At 29.6% G+C, this 25,539-nt stretch overlaps 1 protein-coding gene across 3 annotated transcripts in view; it reads left to right on the forward strand.

The window, feature by feature from the left end:
* Positions 1–25,539, forward strand: part of SA1 (stromal antigen) — a 66,711-nt gene that overhangs the window by 14,374 nt on the left and 26,798 nt on the right. For all 3 annotated transcript variants that reach the window (XM_067276546.1, XM_067276545.1, XM_067276547.1), the window contains exons 5-10: positions 5,005–5,209; positions 7,583–7,734; positions 10,972–11,045; positions 19,305–19,428; positions 22,391–22,489; positions 22,877–22,956. In XM_067276546.1, coding sequence (XP_067132647.1) covers positions 5,005–5,209; positions 7,583–7,734; positions 10,972–11,045; positions 19,305–19,428; positions 22,391–22,489; positions 22,877–22,956 — 734 coding nt within the window. The remainder of the gene's footprint in view (positions 1–5,004; positions 5,210–7,582; positions 7,735–10,971; positions 11,046–19,304; positions 19,429–22,390; positions 22,490–22,876; positions 22,957–25,539) is intronic.

The following is a 25,539-nucleotide window of genomic DNA, read 5'->3' on the forward strand; positions in this document are numbered from 1 at the left end:
AATAGATTTTATTTAATACTAACAGTAGAAACTCATGTTTTAGCAATGGAAAATCGTATAGAACCCAATACTTTCTGAAGTAAGTTGCTAAGCAAACTTCTTCCTAACCACCTGCTATTGTTTAGCTTAAACGATGACATTTACTCGTTTTTGACTACCGTAGAAAAACTGAAAAAATAATTGTTGAGCGATAATAAATTTGATTTCTACTATTATTATTAAATAAAACGTTGTAGGACACTCATTTCAAAGCTTGTATCTTTCAAGCACTCTGTAAAATTAAAGATCGAGCGAATCTTGTGCCAGGAAATACAAGATTTTAAACTAATATCCTAAATATTAATAACTTCTGTAGAGACAATCTTTAGACAAAGACAAAAGTTTGGTTTTAATATTATTATTTAATTTTATATTTAATATTTAATTTTATATTATTAATTTTAATTTTATATATTGGCTTATATATTTGGCATGCACCATGGTTTTCTGCATTCTAACGGTGTCCTTCATTTTCCATTTCAACAAACTATAAAACTCTTCATGCACGTGTGCATTCGAACAGCTGCGGTCAATCCGGCACCAAATTAAAAAATTAATTTGTAAATATTTAGCGTCGAAAAGCTGCTATTTTCACTTTAATCTAGCTTTTTGATATGCTTCTAGTCGAACTCAGTCAAAAAATTAATTTAATTATAATTTATTGAAGATTTTAATATTTTAATATTAGAAAGTAATTAGCATAAATTACATGGTGTCATGTGTCATCTTAGCTCCCGTTCAAGTTTATTGTCCTGTACACGCGCCGATGTTTGTTTTTACTAGTGATGTAACAAATAGTATATTCGGCCTCAGCCGAATACCGAATATTTGGCTAGGAGCGTGGCCGAATACCGAATATTCGGCCAGGAGCATTGCCGAATGGCCGAATATTTAGCCAAACTATTCGGCTTGATTAACACACGTACGAAAATTGGCGCGCAAACCGCATTATGGCAAAGATCGCGCACCGTACTCTCTATTGGCCTGCTGTCACTACGATTTTTTCTTTTATTAGGTCTAAATTATTTTAATTAATTAATTAAATTATAATTATTGAAGTTAATATGAGACGGAGCCTAACATCTACCTTTAGTGCCAAATTGGTTTATAATTTATGTAATAGCCGTAAATAGCCCGCTATGATTCAGCAGTTGTTGGTATTTAGATGTAAGTTATAACTTATAAGTTATTTTATTTGCAATCGATCATTTTAACTCTTTAATTAAACACTAAAATTTTGTTTTTACTACGTATTTGTAGACTGAATAGTACCCTAAGGATATACTTTTGTGGTGACATAATATGGTCTAGTTTCTCTCCGGTTGTGGAACAGTACAAATATATTGTATAAATATTAAAATATACACGAATACGTATATAACATAATTAACTAAACAATAACATTAATGCCCGATACATTCTAACCTACACACCATCAATGCCATAAGATATCGGGCTAGATAAAGGTTATAATATTATTTAATTATGAAATAATTTAATACTAGAGTTAGATGCTATTTCTTATTAACTTTAATAATTATAGTTTAATGTTCAGCATTAATAAAAGTTACAAAAATGATTAATTTACTGTGTTTTTGTTATTTCTTACTTCTGTTTTTAGGTATTTGGTATTCGGCCGAATAGTGATTAAATATTCGGTATTTGGCCGAATAGTGATTTAAATATTCGGTATTCGGCCGAATAGTGAAAAATAGGCTGAATAGGCCAAATACTGGGTAGTAACCGAGTATTCGTTACATCACTAGTTTTTACTTCTGCTGGGGTTTTATTTCAACCTCGACCATTTGGTTACGCAAAGTGGGGAGACAGGCATCATGTGATCACGTACCTGACTTTTTACAAGTTTCCTTACCTCGAAAGAAACTTATATTTTTTCTTGATTTTAATTATTATTAATTAACTTTATTGATGGATTCTTATATCTTTGCATTATCTAAAGTTGCAGATATAAATGCGTAAAACTTTATTTAAAAAATTGTTTTTCTTATATTTTAAAATTCAAAAATAAATTAAATATCGGAAATGCTAAACTATAAGTACACTGTGTTTTACATTATCATTGCAAACAGATACAGCCAATTATTTTATAAACATATTTATTATTTCAATTTTTATAAATTATTTAATTTGATGCAACGTAATCAATTAATTACTGTGTCGCGTTAACATGGGCATAGCCAGGAAAGGGCATGGGTGGGCATCCCCCCAGTTAACCTGGTGCCCCTCCCCAGAAAATTACAGCCTGGCCCCCACGCAGTTAACTTGGTGCCCCTTCCCAGAAAATTACAGCTTCTACTAGGCCCCCCATAACAACGTGTTAATTAATATGGAGGCGAGACTCGATTCAATTACTTTTTCATTTCAGATGTTAATTACAGTGTTATTTTAATGTAATGTTATACATTATGTATGTTTATTATAATTAATAAATCTGTATAGGAATAATATCTGTGTCTAATAAAACAAAGCGATTATAAAAATGAAAAGCGTGCGTTCCATCTCGATCTTTTGTAAGCGAAATTTTATGATTTTAATTTTTAAAAAATGAGATTTTTATTTATAATTTCTGTAATTTGATCTATAAGAGCAAAAAACTAAACTTATCAAATATCAACTTTCTGTAAATACAGTAGAGAGTCATTAATCGGAACACCGGTAATCGGAATGGCCGGTAATCGGAACGATTTTCAGTCGGACTGTGTCATGCTGAATTGAACATTTTTGATACTAGATTTACTTCTAAAGTATAATTTTCATGTTTTTATATTCTTCAATATATTTATTTTGTTTGTACAACATAAAGAAATAATTTTTAACAATACGATAGCCTCGATTATTATTATAAAAATTTTCGTTAGGCTTAAAATCGACGAAAATTCAACGTGAAGCAACACGCAACGGAGAAAAATTCAACACGAAGCGACACGCAGTGGAGAAAAATTTGAACATCGGACAGGTTAATGTATTTTTTCGTACATAATGGGTAATCGGAACAAATGACTAATCAGAACAACCCCAGTCCCCAATTGATTCCGATTTTCGACTCTCTACTGTAATTTCATCATTTACTTATTAACGTCAGATTTGTTAAATTTCATGGAATTGTATTATTTTTCAACTTGAGGATAGTAGAAAGCTTTGTATATTTTCTCCCATGAAAGTAACAGACTCTGCCAGTTCCCCACTGTGAAGGACAACAAACTGCTAAATGTTTAATTACATTGTTTTCATAAACTCTCTTCTCTGTCAGTTGTGGGTCGAATGACTAACAAATTGTTTTATTGTATTCAGGGGAATAGATTTGGAGACTAGTATTAGGGTAGATGTACCAGTTTTGGCCAGCGTACCAGTTCTGGCCAGAAAACAAATTTAACTTAAAAATATAATCACCACATATTCAAATCTGTCCAATGAAACAAACTTTTATTGTTAACTGTTGACATTGTTAACAATAAAAGTTTGTTTCATTTGTGATTATATTTTTAAGTTAAATTTGTTTTCTGGCCAGAACTGGTACTACACTGGCCAAAACTGGTACATCTACCCTACCAGTAATGAATGCTGTAATTTTATTTTTAATCATTTAAAAAATATTGATAAAATTACCAAATAAATGATTGGGTCACAATTACTAGTTGTATTGCTATATAACAGACATGGGCAAATGAGACTCCGAGAGCTGCATGCAACTCTTTTTGAATTTTATGTGGCTCTTGCTGAAAGTGTTAATTTCTGCTTTTTATTATTATTTTTACAGTTTTATTTCCGCAATTTTGCGAAAATATGTTTATTAAAAAAATTCAATACTTCTTCTATATTATATAATAAAATCCAGGTACAGAACTGCAGTACAGAATAAAAAAGTACAGAACTGCGGCTCCAGAACTGCGAACTGCATTTTGCAAAACCTACATTTCGGCTCCCACTGAACTTTTGCTTGCCCACCCCTGCTATATAATGAACATGCAACCCACTGATTCTGCCAGAAGCTGTTTTTTTTTCTTCTTTAATTACATTTTTTTTATGAAGAAATCAAAAAATGTACCTTGAAATAAATGGCATTTGAAATCTGGCATGTTATATGGAAACACATTCTGGTAGTTGTTACTATTCTATTTGTTTTGCTGTGTAACGGTGGGAATTCTGTACGGGGCACATGAAAACTTAATGCGGGCCTGTTCTGGCTTAATGCAGTCTTACTGGTCACTTTTCTGGAGTATAAACTCGGCCTAACTATTTTCATATTTAATCTTATCAGTCCACTTAATAATTAATCTAATATCATACGCAATGTTATTGATACAAAATGTGTGTTCGTTTGTGTGTTTTTTTAATAACGCCTGTTTTCGTTCATTTTAACACTATTAGCTTTTTTAGCATTTTTTCAGTGTGAACTCTCTTTTCTCACTTTTTTTTATTGCCATGACTGCTTTAAGCCCTGAGTATACAGTATTGTAATAAGATATACTGTGGTGCATGGTCATGTGACGATTACTAAAACGATGTTGTATTAAGGCTTCATTTACAGTACATACTGTCTTAGCCTTTGGACCTGGCTTACTACAGGATGGAAGACAGTAGACCAATAACAGTCATGTTCAACTTGCTTGACTTGAGGTCATTCCAAGATACAGGATAGAAAGGTGCCAAGTTAATAAGGAACAGATGCATGATAAAGCATGTTCTTTCATCTGAAAGAACAGGCTTTACCATGTATCTGTACCAGGTTAGATTCTCTTCTAAGGAAGAGTTCCTAACTTAATGGGGTTGCCAGCTTTCAAGTTTTACTGCATTATTATTATTTTATTATTCTATTGATTAGAAACAATTAGATGATGTGATTGTAAATGATAAAAATTAAATTTAACTTACATTTGTTGACTTTTAATTTGAAAATTTGTACATTAAAGATTTTTTTATTAATACAATTTTTTATATTCCCAGGAAAGTGGAGATTATCCTCTAATAATGACTGGTCCACAATGGAAAAAATTTCGATCTAATTTTTGTGAATTTGTTCAAGTTTTGGTTCGACAGTGTCAATATAGTATAATATATGATCAATATTTAATGGACAATGTTATCTCTTTACTGACTGGTTTATCTGATTCCCAAGTTAGAGCTTTTCGTCACACTGCTACTCTTGCAGGTAATATGATTTATATAAGAGAAAATAAGTAAGTCTTTAGTAATTGTTATGAAATTGTTTATAGTATAATTTATAACAGAAAATTCATATACTAAAAATATGATTATTAAAAGTAATTTTGTAATTTGTGCTAAAAGTATAAATTTTTTAAATACAATGAATAATAAATTGAATTATCTTATTAATTTATTGTACATTTCAAAATGACTTAAAATGACTCCATATTTAAGAAGTAAGTGAAAAGAGAACAGTTATTAAAAAAATTGTATTTTAAGAATAATTTGTAGATGCTTTTATGCATATCTCAAATGAATTATCTTAAAATATATAAAAATATACAATGTAAAGTTGGAATGTTTTGCAAAGTTTATGTACACACACATTTGTGCTGAACACATTTGCAAACTAGTTTAAACATATTTGTTTTTTACTGTTACTTGCTTATTAACTCCTTGGGTTCACATTTCCAGGTGGAATTCCACTCGGAAGACCCATCTATTGTTTTTTATATCGAATAATTACTTCCACGACAGCAAATCTGACAGCCAAAAAAATTGCTGCAAAATAAATACCACTCAAAAACATGTTTTTATAGAAAAACTATATAAAAAATTTAAATTAATTTTAAAAAAATGCTTTTATTTGAAAAATATAGCTGCACAGATTGTTATTCTTTCATTTAACAAACAGTGAAATTTCACACCTGTAGTCTACATTGTTTACAAACCGGATGAGCTTGAAGACAGCTGGTGTCTGTTTTCCCAGGATGTTTACATATATGCCTTGGGAAGATTGGTTTAAAGCAGGAGGAGAACTAGTTTACCACATCTATTCAAATATAACACAAAATACAATTTAAGTAAAAATAACAATTAAATGCCCTAATAATGAATTAAAACATGAAAACCATAAAAAGTGTAAATAATTATAATAAAATAAAAATTGCATTTACTAATCACACACCAAGTTCAGTATCTTAAACATGGCTGCCAGATCTCCCCCACATGTACTGCTTTTGTGCTTTGCAATAAGTTTATTTTTTGTCTTAGACTTTCTTCAAGCCTTCCTGTTATTAGTTAAGTTTCATTGCTTCCACACACTTCTGGGATGCTATGATTAATAAGTAAAGGTTATATTGGGTTGAACAGAAAGTTTTTGTGTATTTTTAACAGTTGTCCTTACTTAACATAGATGTATGATTTAATTATAACAGTTGTCAATTTTAACACATTAGTGCTAATTTGAAATTATTTTCTGTTGGAAAGCTTATTTTTTGCTTAGAGTGCCTTTTTAATTCTACACACAGTTCAAACATTGAAGTATTGTTTGAATTCTGAAGTGATTTTTTTGTTGTATTTGGCATTCAAACTCTGAAGCATTTGAAGTTAGTCATTTGAAGTACAAAGTACCACTGTATTAAGAAAAACTGAACTTGTAAGTTCTAAGATCTTTTAAATAGAATTAAAAGATTTTGTTATTTAAGTTCAGAAATAATTTCAATTTAAGACTTAATTTACTAATAGTATGTAAGTAACAAAATTCAAAATAATTTGCTTAAAGAAAATTTTAGATGTATTTTTTTTTAATGTTTGAACTTTTTAAAAAAATATCTATTTGAGCTCCAAGCAGAAATAGTTATAAAGATCTATAGAAATTAATCTATAGAATTTTTATAATAAATTTATAAAAGTTGTAGATTTTATGATCAATTTAAAATATTCATATAAATTAATTATTTACTGGTTATAAAATTGCAACTAAAGAAAAATTTTTTCAATTGGATAACTTTAGTAGTAGAATTTACAGACTTAGAACTAAATGTTGTTCTATACCTATAAATATTATAATAGATTAAGAGAACATAGGGTTGATAATAAGTTCACCAGTTGAATCTTTAATTTTCTTGTGAAATGTATTTTATAATCTGAAGTAATTGTAAATTTGAAACAGTTTTATTGAAATTCTAATAAAATATATTCACTGCTAATTGATTAATATTTAATAAACATTTTAGTTTTATTCTTTAAGTCAAACAATACTGCTGTTTCTAAAAAATATAAACCCCAGTAATTGATACCACAAAAGTTATTTTTTTATTGAAAATTTCAAGTATAATCAGAAATTACTTTTAATTTTCATATTTCTTTATTTTTTCTGTTTACTGAATAAATAAATTATTTAATTTTAAAATGATATGAGTATTTTCTAATGTACTTGCATTATATTTCGATGATTATTTTAATGCTCTGACCATATAATCAATGATGATTTCATTTAAGGCAGACTATGAGAAAAATTGACTTAAGGATTTTGTTTTCTGTATTTAAACACAAAATTAGAATACATAATTATTAAATTTCTTTTTTCATTTAGCAATGAAATTAATGACTGCTCTAGTAGATGTAGCACTTAATCTGAGTATTAATTTGGATAATACTCAAAGACAGTATGAAGCAGAGCGTCAAAAAAATAGAGATAAACGAGCTACAGAAAGACTTGAAATGCTAATGAGCAAGAGACAGGAAGTAAGTATAGTAATTTTATTTGCATTGTAGTTAGGAAATTTAACATTTTTAATGAATTTTTTAATTTAGGGAAAAGATATGAATTGTGGATGATATATACAGTTGAGTCTGCATAAGTTGACACCCAGATAACTCGACACCATCGGTTAAGTAGTCAGTTTTCTGTGGTCCCGGTCGACTTACATAGGCATTAATGTTAAAAAATTCCGGTTTACTTGACACCGTTTAACTCGTCACCACTGGATAAGTCAACATACTTTTGCTGTCCCACACTCTGATAAGTCGTCACCCCTCCTGAAAAAATGAATTCACTTTGCACGTGTGGTGCTCATTTTTTTCAGGAGGGGAGTCAACTTATTTATTAATATATATACATATTAATAAAAATGCCTTAACATTTTATGTATTTTTATGTATAAAATAATAACAGATAAACAAAAAGAAAATATACAATCTACATCAACGTCACACCAGAATCCAATTTTGCATTTTCTCACGCTACAGGCATTAAGAATCCTTACTTGTCAACGATTGACAATTGTGAAGATGATGTTTTCAAGGCATTCATGATCATTGAAAAAGAAAGTTGAGACAGTTTTGTGCTCAAAACAGACAACACTAAACAAATTTTTCAGGTTTTCATCTACAGAGTAATTGTAAATGGAGGACACAGTGTATTGTAAGCCTATACTACTGTATAACGCACTACTGTATTTTCCTAATTGTAGTTTTGTGATTTTTTTTCCAACTTTGCTTTAGTTGTTACGTCGGATAACTCGACACATTTCCACTTCCCCTTGGGGTGTCAACTTGTGCGGAGTCAACTGTATTTATTTATTTTCTATAAAGACAAATGAAACAATTTATTTTATGATAATTTCTTATAAATATTTTTTAAAGTTTATAACATATACTCTATGCCAGTGGTTCCCAAAGTGTGCACCATGGTGCCCTAGGGAGCTGCAGTATTCTCATGGGTGTCATTAAATATAAAATTTTCATAATTTTACTTCCACTTTCAATTCAATGTGATAAGATGCAACATCTAGCAGACCTGGTGCAAATTATTAACTCAGTAATAAAGGTGGCCCGAAATGTAAAAAAAACCTCATACCATTGCAGAAATACTCATTCTACTGGCTGCTGTAAATATGGCAAACATTATGATCAGTGAGTCTGCTGGGAAGCAGCTTTTAAATGTGCCTTTGTCCAATAACACTATCAGTTGCAGAATACAGCACATGGCAAAGGATCTCCAATGTTCAATTAATTGAAAAAATAAAATGGAAGGAATTTGGGTTGCAGCTGGATGAGGACACACACAATACTAATGATGCTCAATTGATTTGCTATGTACAGTCTATAGATAGTAATAACATTGTAGAAGACTTTCTCTTTTGTAAAAGTATCACTGCTGGTGCTAAGACTCAAGACTTGTTCGAAATCTGTAATAGTTTTATATCCAAAAATAATTTGGAATGGACCAAATGCATTGGTATCAGTACTGATGGTACTTGTTCTATGTTCAGGTGCTATGGAAGATTGCAAGCACTTTTTTGAAACAAAAACCCTGATGCAATGTGGACCCATTGTGTTATTTATAGGGAAGCATTTGCATCAAAATATCTGAGTTGTAAATTGATCCAGGCCTTAGAATATGTAGTAAATGTAGTAAACTTTATAAAAACTCGGTTGTTGAAGGCAAGATTTTTCAAAAAACTGTGAGAGAATATGGGATTTGAGCACATGTCTTTGTTTTACTACAGCACTTTGAGAAAGTACAAAACATTACCTTGAGAGAGCAATAGCTCTCTTGAGATAATGTTTTGTCTCGTACGTTTCAACCATGACAGGAAATTTATATTCTTCTTAAAGAGGAAGACCACGAGTATCCCAAAAATTTTGTGAATGAAGAATTTTTGGTAAAACTAGCATACTTATGTGATATTTTTTAAAAGCCGAATGCACTGAATCTCTCCCTGCAGGGAAGCAACATGCATCTTTTAAAGTTTTGAGAAATTGAGAAAATTTCAGCTTTTATAAAAAAAAAATTAAAACTATGGAAAAGAAAAATAAATGAAGATGGAGGAAAAAAATGTTTTCCCTTGTTGCAACAGTTTTTGACTTTCAATGGAGTTGATTTCTCTTGAGGTATGAAATGTATTTTTGAAGGACATTTATCACAGCTTATCATCTGGTTTGAGAAATATTTTCAAAATGATATCGATAAATTTACATGGATTTAAGTTCCATTTAATGGCAGTGCTCCATCAGAATTTACTGCTGCATAAGAAGAGAATCTTATTGAGTTGTCTTGCTACAATACGTTGAAAACAAAATTTAGCATAATGGAATTAATTGAATTTTGGATATCAGTAAAAGATGAATATCTCTTCTGAGTTGGAAAGCTCAGAGAATCTTAATTCTATTTTTGACTTCTTATTTGTGTAAAGCTGAGTTTGTCGCTGTGATAAAAACTAAGCATTGCATGAAAATCAGTGTGGAGTAGGAAATGAGGGTGGCTGTGTCCAGTTTGATTCCAAGATTTGAGAAAATGTGCAGTGATTAGCAGGGTCATCCATCCCACTAATTCACTAATTGTAATTAATTGAATTTGTTCAATTAATTATAATTAGTGAATTTTTTTTGTTATCTTAAATATGTGTTTTATTTATTTTTTACTTAATGTCCTAACTCTTTAATTAAAAAAAAATGTTGACTATTTCGCTGTTTCGCAAATTGTACTTGTTAGAATTTGACATAGGGTGCCTTGGGAAAATCTGGATTTAGCAAGGGTGCCAAAAATCAAAAAAGTTTTGGAAACCACTGCTGTATGCTATAAATTTAAAGTTTTTATCTGATTGTTATTGCTTTTGTGTTAATATATCTAACAATTATAATTATAATAAAGAAAATTTACATCTTTCTCTCACTTTCCAGCTGTAACTGTTTAATAAACAAATGTTTTCGGACATATTCAGGGGCCTGCGTCAGGTTAAGCTGATATGAAATTGAACATCTGTAGCAGAAAACCTTAAACCTGCTATAGACGTTTGATTTGTATCAGCTTAACCTGATGCAGGATGCCCCTGAATATGGATGAAAATGTTTGTTTATTCAACAGTTACTGCTGGAAAGTGTGAGCAAGGTGTTAATTTCCTTTATTATACAATAGTTTCAGCTTATGGATTCAATAAAAATTATAATTATTAATATTAGATTAAAATTTTCTTTTAGCTTGAAGAAAATATGGAAGAGATAAAAAATATGTTAACTTATATGTTCAAGAGTGTGTTTGTTCATCGTTACAGGTGTGTGTAATGTATACTTTAGTTTAAAAAAATATATTTAATTTATTAGCATGCTTTCTATTACTTTTGTGATTTAGAATAAAATATATTTTTATCATATCAGAAAATTTCATGAAGGTTTCATATCATCTGAATCTGAAACAGAGAATTCAAAAATTTGATTTAATTTTTAAATTATAATTTATGTTTTAAAATAATTTGAATATAGTAATTTAATATTGATTTTAAAATCTTAAATATAAGTTGAAAAAGGGAAAATTTATGTATATTTTAGTAAATTGGCATTATTTAAATGTATTAATTATGTCATGTTCATATAAATATGAAATATAAACAATATTTATGAAACATTTTCTTTTACAGAATTATACTGAACAAAATACATCAAGATTAGTCAAATATATGAAGTAGTACTAGTTAGTTCTATATATTGCTATTAGTTAAACATGCCAAAAATTTACAGCCACTCTTGGTTGATTGCTTCTAAAAAACTTGCATGTGAAAATTAAAAAATGGTTTTAATACTTTAAATCTGCATCAAAATTTTTACAAGATATGAATTACAAATTTATTTGGCAACATCAGGAACATATAAATTAACAAAAAATTTATCTTTGAAAAAGGTTAAAATATGATAATCTAGTCAATAAAAGTTTTAATTATTTTAAGCTAGTTGCTGGCTGTATAGTAAAGTATCCTATTGTCATGGGGATTATAATTTAAATCTGAATCTCATAATTTACTGTAGATAGTAAATAAAATATCATTTCTTTATTCTTTGCCCATGCTGGATGGCTGGATTTGTGGAACCTGCCTGACAAAAAACAATGGAGCCATCCAATGTGGGCAAGCTTGTAATAGATGAAAGTATAGACAGCAATATAGGCGTAATGTATTGGTGCTTCATATTGACAAATCAGTCAATCATTTCAAGTAATAAAATAACAAGTTGATTTTAATTTTAAAATATTATTTACTTATAAATATTTGCAATGTTTATATTTTAACAAATGAATTTGTAATAGTTGTTTTAATATACTTTATTCTGATTCAACTTCTAAAACATTCAAATATATTGGATTTTTTAAAAAAGTTATTTAAATATTTATCTTGGAATTTTTTTTATAATATTACATTTATATTATAATACATCAATCAAGAATTTTGAGAGGAAAAGACTTACATTTATTATACCCAAATTGAATACATTATTAATGTCAATGCATACAGTTGTATACATTGATATTAATAGGGCATTCAATTTAGTTATACTTTCCCTCTTATTAGACTTTTTAAAAAAAACATTTTGATGTTCACTTTACTGTTCTAGCTTGACTAAATAAATATTTGCTACTATTTCTTATGTTAACTCTAAAATTATAATTTATGCTGACAATCTAAAAATTATCAACTCCAATTTTGAAACTTATCAGCTGATTGATCTCAATATTCTAGTCATCTTCCTCATGTCTTTCACTCTTAAAATAAATTTATCCAAAACAGAATCAATGAATACATTCTAGTATTAATCAGTTTCAGCCACAAGTGTTGAACTGATGAATGGTTTAATAAGTTTTTACTGGAATGTGACAATCTGATGAGATTGCTTAGTGGAAGCAAGCAGTGTTATATTGTCCATATGGAATTTGTCATAAGTAATCCACTTTTAAAATAAAGAACATATCTCTGTGAAAAACAATAGCATTTCATGTTCAGTTCTTGATGCATTAAGCTATTCACTTACTACTGTAAAATCACCTTATGTTGGACATTTTTAGTTCCATAAGAATGTTTCCAATTTAGTCATGTGTTCATGATATAGTACTGAGTAGTTTTTGTCTTGAAAAAATCTTAATCTGGATTTACAGGAATAATATTAACTTGTGCTTATTCTAAGCTTTATCAAGCAAAATGTGTAAATGTGCTGAGTAAATAACATTATCAAGTTATTGATTTTTCTTCAGATACTGTACAGTATTAACATTTTAAGCATGAACACAATCACTCATTTAATCTTGCTTTAGTTTTAATGCTCTTTAAATAATCATAATATTTGAGAGGGCCTAATAATTACATGATTGATTTAATGGGATATGACAATATAATACATGGGCAATTTGACAAGGAAATTCTGGAAAGATCTATGGAAAACTGGTTCTGTTTAGATGTTAGGTATATGAAGAAAACCCAGAAAATGCCATACACCAGCCTGTTGATGAGGAGCAAACACATGACCACTTGATTTAGCATTCAGTGATTTTATACACATGACCCCTGGTGGACAATAGGCATATGAAAGTTGGTTGGCTAAGGAAGAAAGCCCTCAGCCTACCATTGTGGAGGACCTGAAATTGAGTCCAGACAGGTTGATAATGATAAATCCAAGGATTTTTTGAGATCTGTTCTTGAGATGGTGGATCCTGTCCCTCACCACCCAGCTGCTCCATTGTGGGCCTGGCTGAATTCACCAAAGGCTTGAAACAAGGTCTTGTTACTGCCCATAGGGCAGAGAGAGGAAAAAAAATTTATAAACAATATATACTCAATGGATGATGTAGGTTCAAAAATATGTTTAAATGAATCAGATTCACAATAACAAATGCCAATTATTTGCAAACAAAAGCCACCAATTTTTTCTTCAAAACTAAAAAATTAGCTGCATTTATAGTCAATTTTCAGCATAATTTTTTGGACACCAAAATGAATGCTGAAATATCCAATTTGGTAGCCCTTGTCATTAGGAAGAAACGATACCTGAGGCTATTGGTAGTCAGGAATGTAGAAAATCTTTCCAATTGCCATAAAAAAAAAGGTGTTATGTTTTTCCTTATCTGGTTTTAACTGATAAGATCTTAAAACAGAACACTTGTATAGGATGATTCAACAATTAAGAGACACAAATTTCTTGAAATGTTCGTCTCAAATCATAAAAAGGTGTCTTGAGATACAGAGAATCATATACATGTAAAAAGTGTAGGAGTTTATCTGTTCCATATGAAAGTGTTCAAGATAAGTGTTCTCACCAAAGTGGAGAAATCAAAACACCAAAAATAAAAGACACTCATGAATAGCCCAAAGACCATTGCCAAAACTTTTTAAATGTTTACTGACATCTTGAACTTCCTGTTGATGATGGATTCCAGATGCTTCGATGTCATGGATTTCTTCTTGGTTTCAGATTGGAATTGATGAACCCCAGTTTAATCTCTAGTAATCTTAAACATTTTTTTCTTTTTCTGCATACAGCACAAATGTTTCATTTGCAGATGCTTTTGATCTACAGAAATCTGTCTGGAGAAAACCCAAATGCTCACAATGTTTCACTTGATCCCATATGAACATTGGAAAATGGAAAATTCCAATTGAGCTTTTGAACAATTCAGGTGGGAATTGCATTTTTGATCAGTTCGGAATGTCTAATAGAAAATAAGAACTAAGAGTAATTAATGGCAAACAGTAGTATATGACAATAAAAATCAAAAGTGAAATTGCACCAAATCTCATTTCAAAGGTCTTAGTTTTGTCAGTTTGAAATGCAGAAGAAAAGCAGACAAAAAGATGTCTTATAAGGAATAAGATAGGAGAATTATCTTAGAAAAAATAAATGAAGAAATAGAAATTCTGAAGAAATTGCTATGATAAAATTGCTCTTAGTAAATGTGGTATTAAGAATTTCAAGAATATAGCAGATTTGTTGTTATGACTTGTAAACTTTCTTCTTTAGGAATAGTAAAGAAAATTTAAAAGACACAATGTACTCAATAATTGTGGAAGCACTGAAGAAGCTTGGGGTATTAGCTTAGTTGAGAATAAATAAATTTGGTTTATGAATCCTTTGATGTTAGTTTTGTATTTTTTGAACTTTGTATGTGTATAATAGACAATTGTCAGGTGAAAAATGAAAAAAAAGTATGTAAGTATATTCAGGTATATTCAAAACTAGTTTCTGGTAGGCACCCTGAACAACTTTAAACATGAAGTTCTTTTTATTTTTTTAAAATTTAAGTGTAAAAAGTACTTTATAATTTACCATTGTACTTCTTTTATTATATATACATACTGTATCTTGACGTATTTTTGAAACCGTGTCGGTAGTTGTTGTTGGTTCTTGAACACTATAAGGTGTGGACACACAGACACTTGGCAATGTCATCTTAGTTTATTTTACTCGAGACTTACACTTCTGTTTTTGTCAAGTTTCAGGCTTTATTAGGCCCCTCCTCAGCCAACTGAAATATAATACATACAAATAAAACACAAATTATGTATACATAAAAACTTCTTGCATAAATACAAAACCATATTTACAATTATTTTAAACGTACCTCGGGATCACAGATCCCAAAGGTTTTTTGCTAAAAATTTTTTTAAGATTGTACATTTTCACATAACAGATAATCTGTTCTGGATTCTGACAGAAGACTTGATAGAACTAAAACTAACATAATGAGGGTTAAAATCCATATTAATCAATGAATTTCTTACAGACAGTCAAGACGTACCTTCGCGAACACTATAGCCATGCACCTGAAGGGTACTTTTCATGGCATTTATCTTGCGCTAAGTATAAATTTTTTCACAGAAACCTACAAGGCTAGAACAGATGATGTTCGGTACAATTTACTGGATAAAGATGTGTTTTAATATGAATGTACTGTACCTTTATGTCTTTTAGTATCGTGCGCTGTCTGTTCTCTGGGGATATCCCACATAACTTCTAGTTCCTTGTTGGTCTTCTTTTTACCATTTTTTATTCGTGGTTGCCTTAATAAACCATCTTTTTGTACCAGTTTGTTTTATATTGCTTTCTGTGGACAGTAAAAGGTGTTATTTTCTGACAGGCTCCTGTATACATTTTCTCTTCTATAATTACTGGATCGATCTGATTTACATATCTGTGTATGGCTAGTACGCCACCTCTTGGCTGGTTATTATTAACTGAATTGGAATTCAATTTTATAAAAAAATTTTTTTTCTTTTAACGGTAATTTAAGTTTATAATATTTCTAACCAATTTTCATTTATTTTCATACTCAAATTCTTGTTTATGCAGTTTTTATTCTTGACGATCTCTATACTTTCCTTGAATTTTCGATCGTAAGTTCGTTTCTCTGTATGAAGAATCTTTACATTATTTTTATTTGTGAGGTTAACCCAGGATAGGAGATAGAAGATGATTCTTCCCTTCTCTACCTCTTAAGGGCACAAAACCTTGAGGTCCAACCTTGTTTGTCGATAGGATGACTAGGGATTCAGCGGTCAATGTTTGCTTTCAGATGAGGATCATTGGATCCTGTTCACGTCAGGAACTGACACCAATCTATCGAATTTCTCGCGGATAGTTATGCGGTTTCGGGATCAGAGGAATGACTGAGCGATCGCGTACTTAGTTCCGGGTTCGAACGGAGGAGATGATAATGAAGGAAGAAATGCACACCACTCTGTAGTTAGATAAAAATACCCGTTTATTTTGGAATGAATAAGGAATACATTAATTGACATAATCGAAGGTGTTATTTACATTATCGAATTGAATTACCGGACCACGTCTCTATTGACTAAAGAGAGAGCTTACAAAACATCGCGAGTAGAGTAAATACCTTGAGATGTAGATGATACCTTGGAAATCCTGAGATTGTTGACAAAGTTTGAAGAACATAAATTCATTAAGATTTGAAGTCAGATTGACAAAAGTTTGATGTAAATGATGAGGACAGATGGATCCTTCAACGAATGAACGGCGAAACGGCGGGAGACGATAATCCAAGGCACATACACACTTGACAATTGTCGAAACTTTTTTCACTCTTATGTCATCATTCATTTTCCTTTTATTTCGGGTTCTCGGTTTCGAGATTTCGCAATATACGTCAGGGGTGAAAGTCCCTTTTGACTAATGGTGAATTAAATGACAATCATTTTTCAACAGTTAACTCATCTTCTACAAGGAAGTATTGCTGTAGGAACGAAGGTTTACAATTGATTTTTATGAGAAAATTTGTCGGGTGTTTTTTCGTTTTTGTTTCTGTGGTTGAATTAACCCTAACTTTCTAACATCGGTTGGAAAACGGCAGATAAAACAAAAGATTTAAATCGAATCTCGTTATTTTTATATTTGGGTCCTCACATATTTATATTACAGTTATTTAATGTGCAGTGGTCATAGAAGGTAGAGTTGATCCTATTGTATTTAAGACTAGCAGACCCGGACACTTGTTGCTGTGGCTCAAAATGTATCTATTATAAATGTATAACGCCTCCCCCGTGGGGGGAATTTCAAAAAATCCCTTCTTAGTGTACATTCTCTTGACGTACCCTATTAAAATGCAATCAAACACGCATCTAAAATAGTATAATAAAAGTCGAGTTCTTCACAGTAAGCCTTAATCCTGTCCCTTTCCCTGCTGAGGAATATTGAAAAATCCCTTTTTAGTGTATATTCTGTTGACGTAACCTATTAAAACGCAATTAAAAACGCAAAAAACCGCATGCAAAATAGTATAAATAGAAGCCGAGTTCTTCACAGTAAGCCTTAATCTTGTCTCTTTCCCCACTGAGGAATATCGAAAAATCCCTTTTTAGTGTATATTCTGTTGACGTAACCTATTAAAACGCAAAAAACCGCATGTAAAATAGTATAATAGAAGCCGAGTTCTTCACGGTCAGCCTTAATCCCGTCCATCTCCCCCAGTAGGGGGAATTTAGACGTGTATATTATATACAAACACTTGCGTATTCGAATGCAACATTGTGTCAAAATTCAAAAGGAATCGGTAGGAACAAACAAACGTTATATTTTATTTATATAGATAGATAGAAAATGATCTGCTTTAGTCCATTCTAACAGAAAAGCATAATGCCTCACAGAAAAGCCAACTTAGGTTGTCAGAAGTTAGTGCCATCTGTTGGACATGAAAGCCTTAATCCATATATAAATATATTTTTGAAAGGGGGGAAATAGTGGTCTTCACATATGCCACAAACCTTCGCGGGAGTGTATTAAACAACTTCCCAAAGTTTCATGGCAATCGGATAGTGTGGTAATGCATGAAGGACAGACACACACACAGACAGACATACATTCGTTTTTATATATATAGATCAGCAATATGTTCTTTTAATCTAACTTTCATTTCTCGTTTTGTTTCGCCTATATAACATTTCTCATTACTACAGGTGCAAGGAATTTGATATACGATATTTTTAGTTTCTAGTACGGCTTGGTGGTCTTTTGTGGATTCAAGATGTGCTAACCTAGAAGATATTTTCTCATACTTCGGTACCAATCTAAAATTTATCTCTCTCAGTTCATTATTAATTTTTTCATACAGCCCTTTTATATATGGAAACGTAATGTACTTTGCTTTTAGTTTTTCCTTATTGTTATTTTGAGTTTTTGGGTTAATTATTTCACTTTCCCATTTTTCTATTAATATTTGTGGATAATCTTCAAGGAGAAATTTTATTTTTAGCTCTGTTATTTCTCTTATTTTATCGGCCTCTTTACTTGTTCTATCCTTTATTTTACAGTATTCCATTTTAAACGTGTTTTCTTTAATGTGTAACGGTATGTTTTAACCCTCATTATGTTTTAGTTCTATCAAGTCTTCTGTCAGAATCCAGAACAGATTATCTGTTATGTGAAAATGTACAATCTTAAAAAAATTTTTAGCAAAAAACCTTTGGGATCTGTGATCTCGAGGTACGTTTAAAATAATTGTAAATATGGTTTTGTATTTATGCAAGAAGTTTTTATGTATACATAATTTGTGTTTTATTTGTATGTATTATATTTCAGTTGGCTGAGGAGGGGCCTAATAAAGCCTGAAACTTGCACAAAAACAGAAGTGTAAGTCTCGACTAAAATAAACTAAGATGACATTGCCAAGTGTCTGTGTCCACACCTTATAGTGTTCAAGAACCAAAAATACTGTATCTTGTTACCTTATAATTTTTAATGTTTATATGTTATATGCAGCTTAGAAATTTTACACATTTTGTAAATTTTACCTGTTATTCATTAGTTATTAATAGTTTACAATATTTACAATAGCTATTAATTGTTTTGTTTTTTACCTGTTGTTACTTGTGGTATTTTTTTTATGGGTAAAGGAATTGTTATGTTAGGGTAGTAATCTCATGCTATATAGCATTACTTAATGAATATAAATAAAATAAATTTAAAAGTTGTTTATAATTAGTAAAATAATAAATTAAGTTACAGAAGAATTACATTATTGAATTTCATTTTTTTCCTAGAGACACACTGCCAGAAATAAGATCGATTTGTATGTATGAAATTGGCCAGTGGATGAAAAAATTTCATCAACATTTTCTTGATGATAGTTATTTGAAATATATTGGATGGACTTTACATGACAAAGTAAGATCTCAGAATTATATGTTTTATAAATATATAGTGTGAAACCTCCATTAACGGACACTCCCGAATAGCGGACACCTCTACTTAACGGACATTTTTACAATTCCCAGACTCTTCACATAGAACATCTATTATATTTACCTCTAAATAGTGGATGCCATTGTCCATAAACAACCTTACAAAAACACAATGTTCCGCCTTTAATATTTTGAAAGAAGTAATTACATAAGAAATATTTTAAAACGAAAACAAAGAATCTGGTCAAATACTCTTTCAGATGATGAATTTTGACTATAGGCATCAAATAAAGACTAATTTAAAATAGGAATAGGGGAGAAAAGCAGGTTATAAGAAGTCGAACAATGTTCTATCTGTTAGAGAAGTTTGAAGTAATCTGGTTAAGTTGTCAATCATCAATTTATCATTAAACATATTAATGTTATTAAACTTCTGTCTTATTGTTGGAATTAAGCTTATGGTACCAAGGAATCAAACTTTTCCTGAGTTATTCATTCATTCGGCAAGAACTATAGTATAGTAGTTATAAAAAGAAACTTTAGATCATAAATGCGAGAAAATTGATATCTTCTCATGCTTTAAAATGGTTGGCAAATTGCCTTTGTAACATGACCTTTGAACTTTCACCAAACAAATGCTGTTGTCATAACAAATGCTGTTTATCAACTTTGTGGTGGCTAAAGTGTAATCTATATATATATAATCGACACGAGTTAATAATAATAATAATAATCAGTGCAGAGCCCAAACGGTTAGGAGTTGAAAGTTGAAATTTGGTACACAGTTAGGGTACATCACAAGAACGCACACTAAGAAGGGATTTTTAGAAATTCCTTCCCACCGTGGGGCAGAGGGACAGGATTAAGTCTTAAAACTTCCATCAACAATGGAAATGTTAAATAACAATGGATGTGTCAACAATGGAAGTGTTAAGAGAAAGCGACGTGCAAGATGCAGATGCAGTTTTTTTTGTTTTTGCGGGAAATCGAACATATTTTTAGACCCATCTAAAAATTCTGTAATTAGTCCGGAAACAGGGGGACCCAATTCTTGCATTCTGTGAAAATGGGTGTAAGATTGACTATAACATAATAACCTTAATTTTCGCTAAAACGGTTAGGAGTTGAAAGTTGAAATTTGGTACAAAATTAGGGTACCAAAGTGTTAAGTAACAATGGAGAACAAGAGAAAGCGACAAGCAAAATTTATGGACGCTGGAAAAAAAAAGAAAAAAGAGTAATATGTTAGAACATATTCAATTTTCAATTTAAACAGATTAGTTCGGTTTTTCTCAACCTTTCTTCTTTAGAACATTTGATGAAAATCAAACAATATTAGAACATTCGATTTTCAAATTTGACTTTTCTTTAAAAATACTTAGTTTGTTGATGAAATTACTCTTTTTCTTTTGTGACTATAACGTAATAATCTTAATCTTCGCTATCATTACTTTTGCCCGAGCAACGCCGGGCCTACCTGCTAGTTTTTAATAAATCAGTTACTGAAAAAAAACAAAATGTTCGAAAAGTTATATGTACAAAGTGGACAAATCCCTGTATTGATTTTTATTAGGTGCTTAAATCATTACCAATTCTGAATATATTTCCCATTCGTTGAAGTGGATAGCAAGTCACCTTCATAACTCGACATTCAAACATCATTCAATTAAAATGAGATTTTTACATCTGAAAAAATAAATAAATATATTGTATATATATTTTAATTATATATGCTATATATACTTTTCGGTATATTCACATTCCTAATGTATATTTGATGTTTTTTTAATTATTCTTCCATATGTGATGACCAGGTTAGGATAAGTATAGCTGTTGTCATGTACCTCCGAATAGCAGACACCTCGAAATAGTGGACAAACTTTTCTGTCCTGACTGTGTCTGCTATTTGGAGATTATACTGTATAATTAAACTGAAAAATTTAAAACTATAAGAAAATAGCATGTAGGAAGAAATAGGAATCAAATATACTATGACTGACATTCTGTGGTAGTGCTTTGTTCTCTGATCAGCATTAACATAAATAGCAAAATTTGATTGATTAAATAAAAATGACTCTTTAAATATACTAAATGTAATAATAAATTTGCAATAAATAATAATTTCTGTTTCAATAAATGTAAATGAACAGTTTTGTTTTTTTAATTAAAAAAGAAAAATTGAAAAATTGTAAATTTTTAAAAAATTACTAAACATTGATATATAATGTGAAATTACTTATTTATTCAAATAAATGTAGAACTAAGAAAAACTAATGAATTACACAAGCTAATTCTTTGGTTTTAAATATGGAAATGTTTAATTTAAAAATGTAATCCAATCAATTACAAATTCTGAGGAGCTATATTTTGTACTCACTAGGAAATAACCTTGTTCTTAAAGTATTTGTGAAACTTCTCTCATAAAAATGATCACTGTGTAAACATTTTTCTTTAGAGTTTTTGATCTTTAATTTTTATCATGTAAATAACATAAGTAATGTTTCTTTGTTTAGTCTTTATTTAAATCCAGTATTTTAATCTTGAGATACTAAATTATTGAAGTAACTCTTACTGAATGTGAAATGCTTATCTTTTATAACTATTATCACTTTTATATTTATTATTATTAATTATTAAAAATATCTAATAAGTATATCAAATTACAAAATTTGGATTTTTTTATTGTTTTGGAGAATTGTTTCTGCTGTACATAAATTTTTATAAGAAAAATGAAATGATAGTTATGTGTTAGACATCTTACTAAAGAGTTGTATGTTATTCTTGATTAGATTATCTTATACTGTTGACATACTTTAGATAGAAGGAATAATAGAAATTTACAAATTATGTTTAAATTTGATTTGGTGAATTTATAAAATTAGATTTTTTGTAAAATATATTTTATATATTTATATTTTAATTTAAATAATTTTTTTCCTTTTTAGGTTGGAGATGTTAGATTGAAATGTCTTCAGGCATTACTTCCATTATATGCTTCTGAAGAATTAACAAGTAAATTGGAACTTTTCACAAATAAATTTAAGGTTTGTGTAAAATATTTTTAATAAAAATTAGTTTTTTACATGCAACAATTTCTTTGATTTTATTTAGAATTTATTTTTTTAGTAATTATTAAGAATGTATGTTGTTTATAGAAAAGTATTTGAAAAATTAATTTGAAATATAACTAAAGAATGCTTTTGATGTGTTTTGAACAAATTTAATTAATTTGCATTTTATGTGAGAGATTCATTTTTAAAGACTGTATTACTCAAGATTAGTTTTCTCATAAGAATAAATGTAAAATTTGGCAACACATTCTAGGAATTGTAAATTTCTAATTATTGAAGCATATGTTTGCTGTTGAACATGATAATTTTATTTATTTGCAGTTCTATAAATTAAGATAAATTTTTTAAAATTAATTATAGGATAGAATTGTTGCAATGACTCTAGATAAGGAATATGAAGTAGCTGTTCATGCTGTGAAGTTAGTAATTAGCATTCACAAGTGAGTATTTTCATTTTTTACATTATTTATAACAGTTTATTTTTTGTATGATAAAATTGCTGTAATATGTTAATAATAGTAGTGTAAAAATAAAGTACAGTTGTGCCTTGTACTTTGAATTTAATTCATCCCAGGAGGCTGTTTGAACTCCAAATCATTTGAACTCTGAATCAATTTTTGCATTAGAAATAATGGAAAGTTTGTTAATTCATTTCCAGACCCTGACAATACCCATTTTGATAAACTAAAAACAGCAAATTTGCATAATTTAAGATGAAAATGACACAATTAAATGTCCTAATAATAAATTAAAATATGATAACAATAAATAAAACATGTACATATTGTACAATAAAATGAAAATTGCATTTACTGGTCGCACACCATCGACTTCAGCATCTTAAACATGGCAGCTAGATCTTCCACTTGCATACCACTTTCAAGCTTCATGATAACTTTCTTTTTTACTTCACTTGTTGATATTACAACCTTCCTCTTAGACTTTACTGCTTACACCCACTTCTCAGATGCCATGGTTAATTAATAATTAAAAATTAAATTGGGTTGAACAGAAAGTTTTGCATAGTTTTGATAGCCATCATTTCTTAACATGGATGTGTGATTTAATTACAACAGTTGTGAAATTTAACACATTGTTGCTAAGGTGAGATTATATTCTTTGCTTAGAAACTTACTTTAAATTTTTTTGTCACAATTTGTTTGAATAAAATCAAGTCAAAACGTCTAGAGATGAAAAACATATTAGACATAATATACTTTGAGTTTTGGAAAAGATATAATGACATACAAACAGTAAAAAATTTTGTAATGTGTATGAGGAAGATGCTCCTAAACTTTGAACATATCAAATGTGGTTTAAAAAGTTTCATTTGGAAATTTTTGAACTAAAGAATATAAAATGTATGGAGTACTTAAAAGCTGTTAATGAAGAAATTAATAAAAATCAATGAATAACACACAACATATATAACCAATCACACCAAAAATAATGCAAAAAAAAAAAAAAATACTGAAAACATATGAGTGTAACACGAGTGACAGTCGACTCCATTGCACAATTGTGTTTATACTTTGAGTGTGTTTTTTCACTGCCTGTATAGTTTGAACTTTGAAGCATCATTCAAACTCTGTGGCAAATTCTTGACAAAATTGGTGTTTGAACTCGTGAAGTGTTTGAAGTACGAGGTGTACCACTGTATAAAAATTTTTTAATCCAATAATAATAATAATTTGTTTATTCTTAAGTAAAGAATTAAATATGACATTGATAATATTAGGTAATACATCAGTAAAATTATGAACAGGATAATAAAAAACTTGTGGATCATGTTTAATGCTTTACTGTAACTGAACAGCATAACATACAAATCTTAAAATATAATTCATATCAATATTTGAAACCTTTTAATACAATGTGTTTCCTTTAATATGAGATGCTATCCAATAGTTTCTGAAATTCATCAATAAAAATAAAATTACATCATATGTGGATCTTATTATCATCATCTTCAAAGTAGTTATTTGGGAGTGCACACTTCAATTCCACTGCTTTGCTAGAAATGGATTGCATACTGAAAGTTCTGTTAATGAGTGTGTTTAATACTGCTTGTGATTTAGCTTTAATCTCCTCTATTAGTCTAAATCTTTGCCTCTAACTGAATAAAGTTGTGATAGTGAGACAAGAATATTGGAGTTATTGTTATAAACACTGCATTTATTCTTTATGCTATTACATTTAACATTAAATAAATGTTTCATGCCATTTAGTGAGTGCAACTGATTGTTTGGATTAAAAAATTTTTTTATTACACCATTTTTGGCCATTATAAGTATGGGTCGTTTTAAGTTGAGAATAGAATATATTTGTTAGTTATATAATATTTTTATATAATTGGCATCATGCATAGAAAAGCATAATAATTACCCATATTGAACATGTGCAACTTTAACAAAGTTGCAGCATTCTATATTTCATACAACTATTTGAACAATATACATTGCAATTTTTGATGAAGTCTCACTTTAGAGAAGTTTTTGCCTAGTTTCTGTATGAGAGTTGTGTGTAACTTTGGTTGCATGTAACCATGATAAACAACCAATGCTAATCTATAGTGACAGATTTTATCCTTGTTCAATGATGACATGAAAACAAACTATGGTTGCAACCAAATCAATCAAATGTACAGTACATTTGTAATCTTCATTCCCTTTACTTTCTTTGTTAGTTAAGCACATTAAAATAATTGCTGTTGCTTTTTGTTTTTGAATTTAAGTTGAAAGCATGTGTTGTTTGCCACAATAAGTATGATTGTGAAACTGCAATGTCCAGATGTAAACAAGTTGTTAACTGGATGTGCACCCTAAGTCATATGTAGTATCTTGTAATTTTCATGTGCAAATTGCAAATGTAACTTTTATCAACACAATTTTCATTTAAAAAATGTTGTAGTGTGTTCAGGGTCTATTATGTTTTTATGCATGATTTATGATATCTAATCTATTTTCAAAAGTTAAATGTTGATGAATGTTAAAAAGCTTTTTATTATACACCAACAACTGCCA

This window comes from Centruroides vittatus, unplaced genomic scaffold, assembly GCF_030686945.1.
Source record: "Centruroides vittatus isolate TY-2023 unplaced genomic scaffold, ASM3068694v2 contig_7, whole genome shotgun sequence".
Classification (NCBI taxonomy): domain Eukaryota; kingdom Metazoa; phylum Arthropoda; class Arachnida; order Scorpiones; family Buthidae; genus Centruroides; species Centruroides vittatus.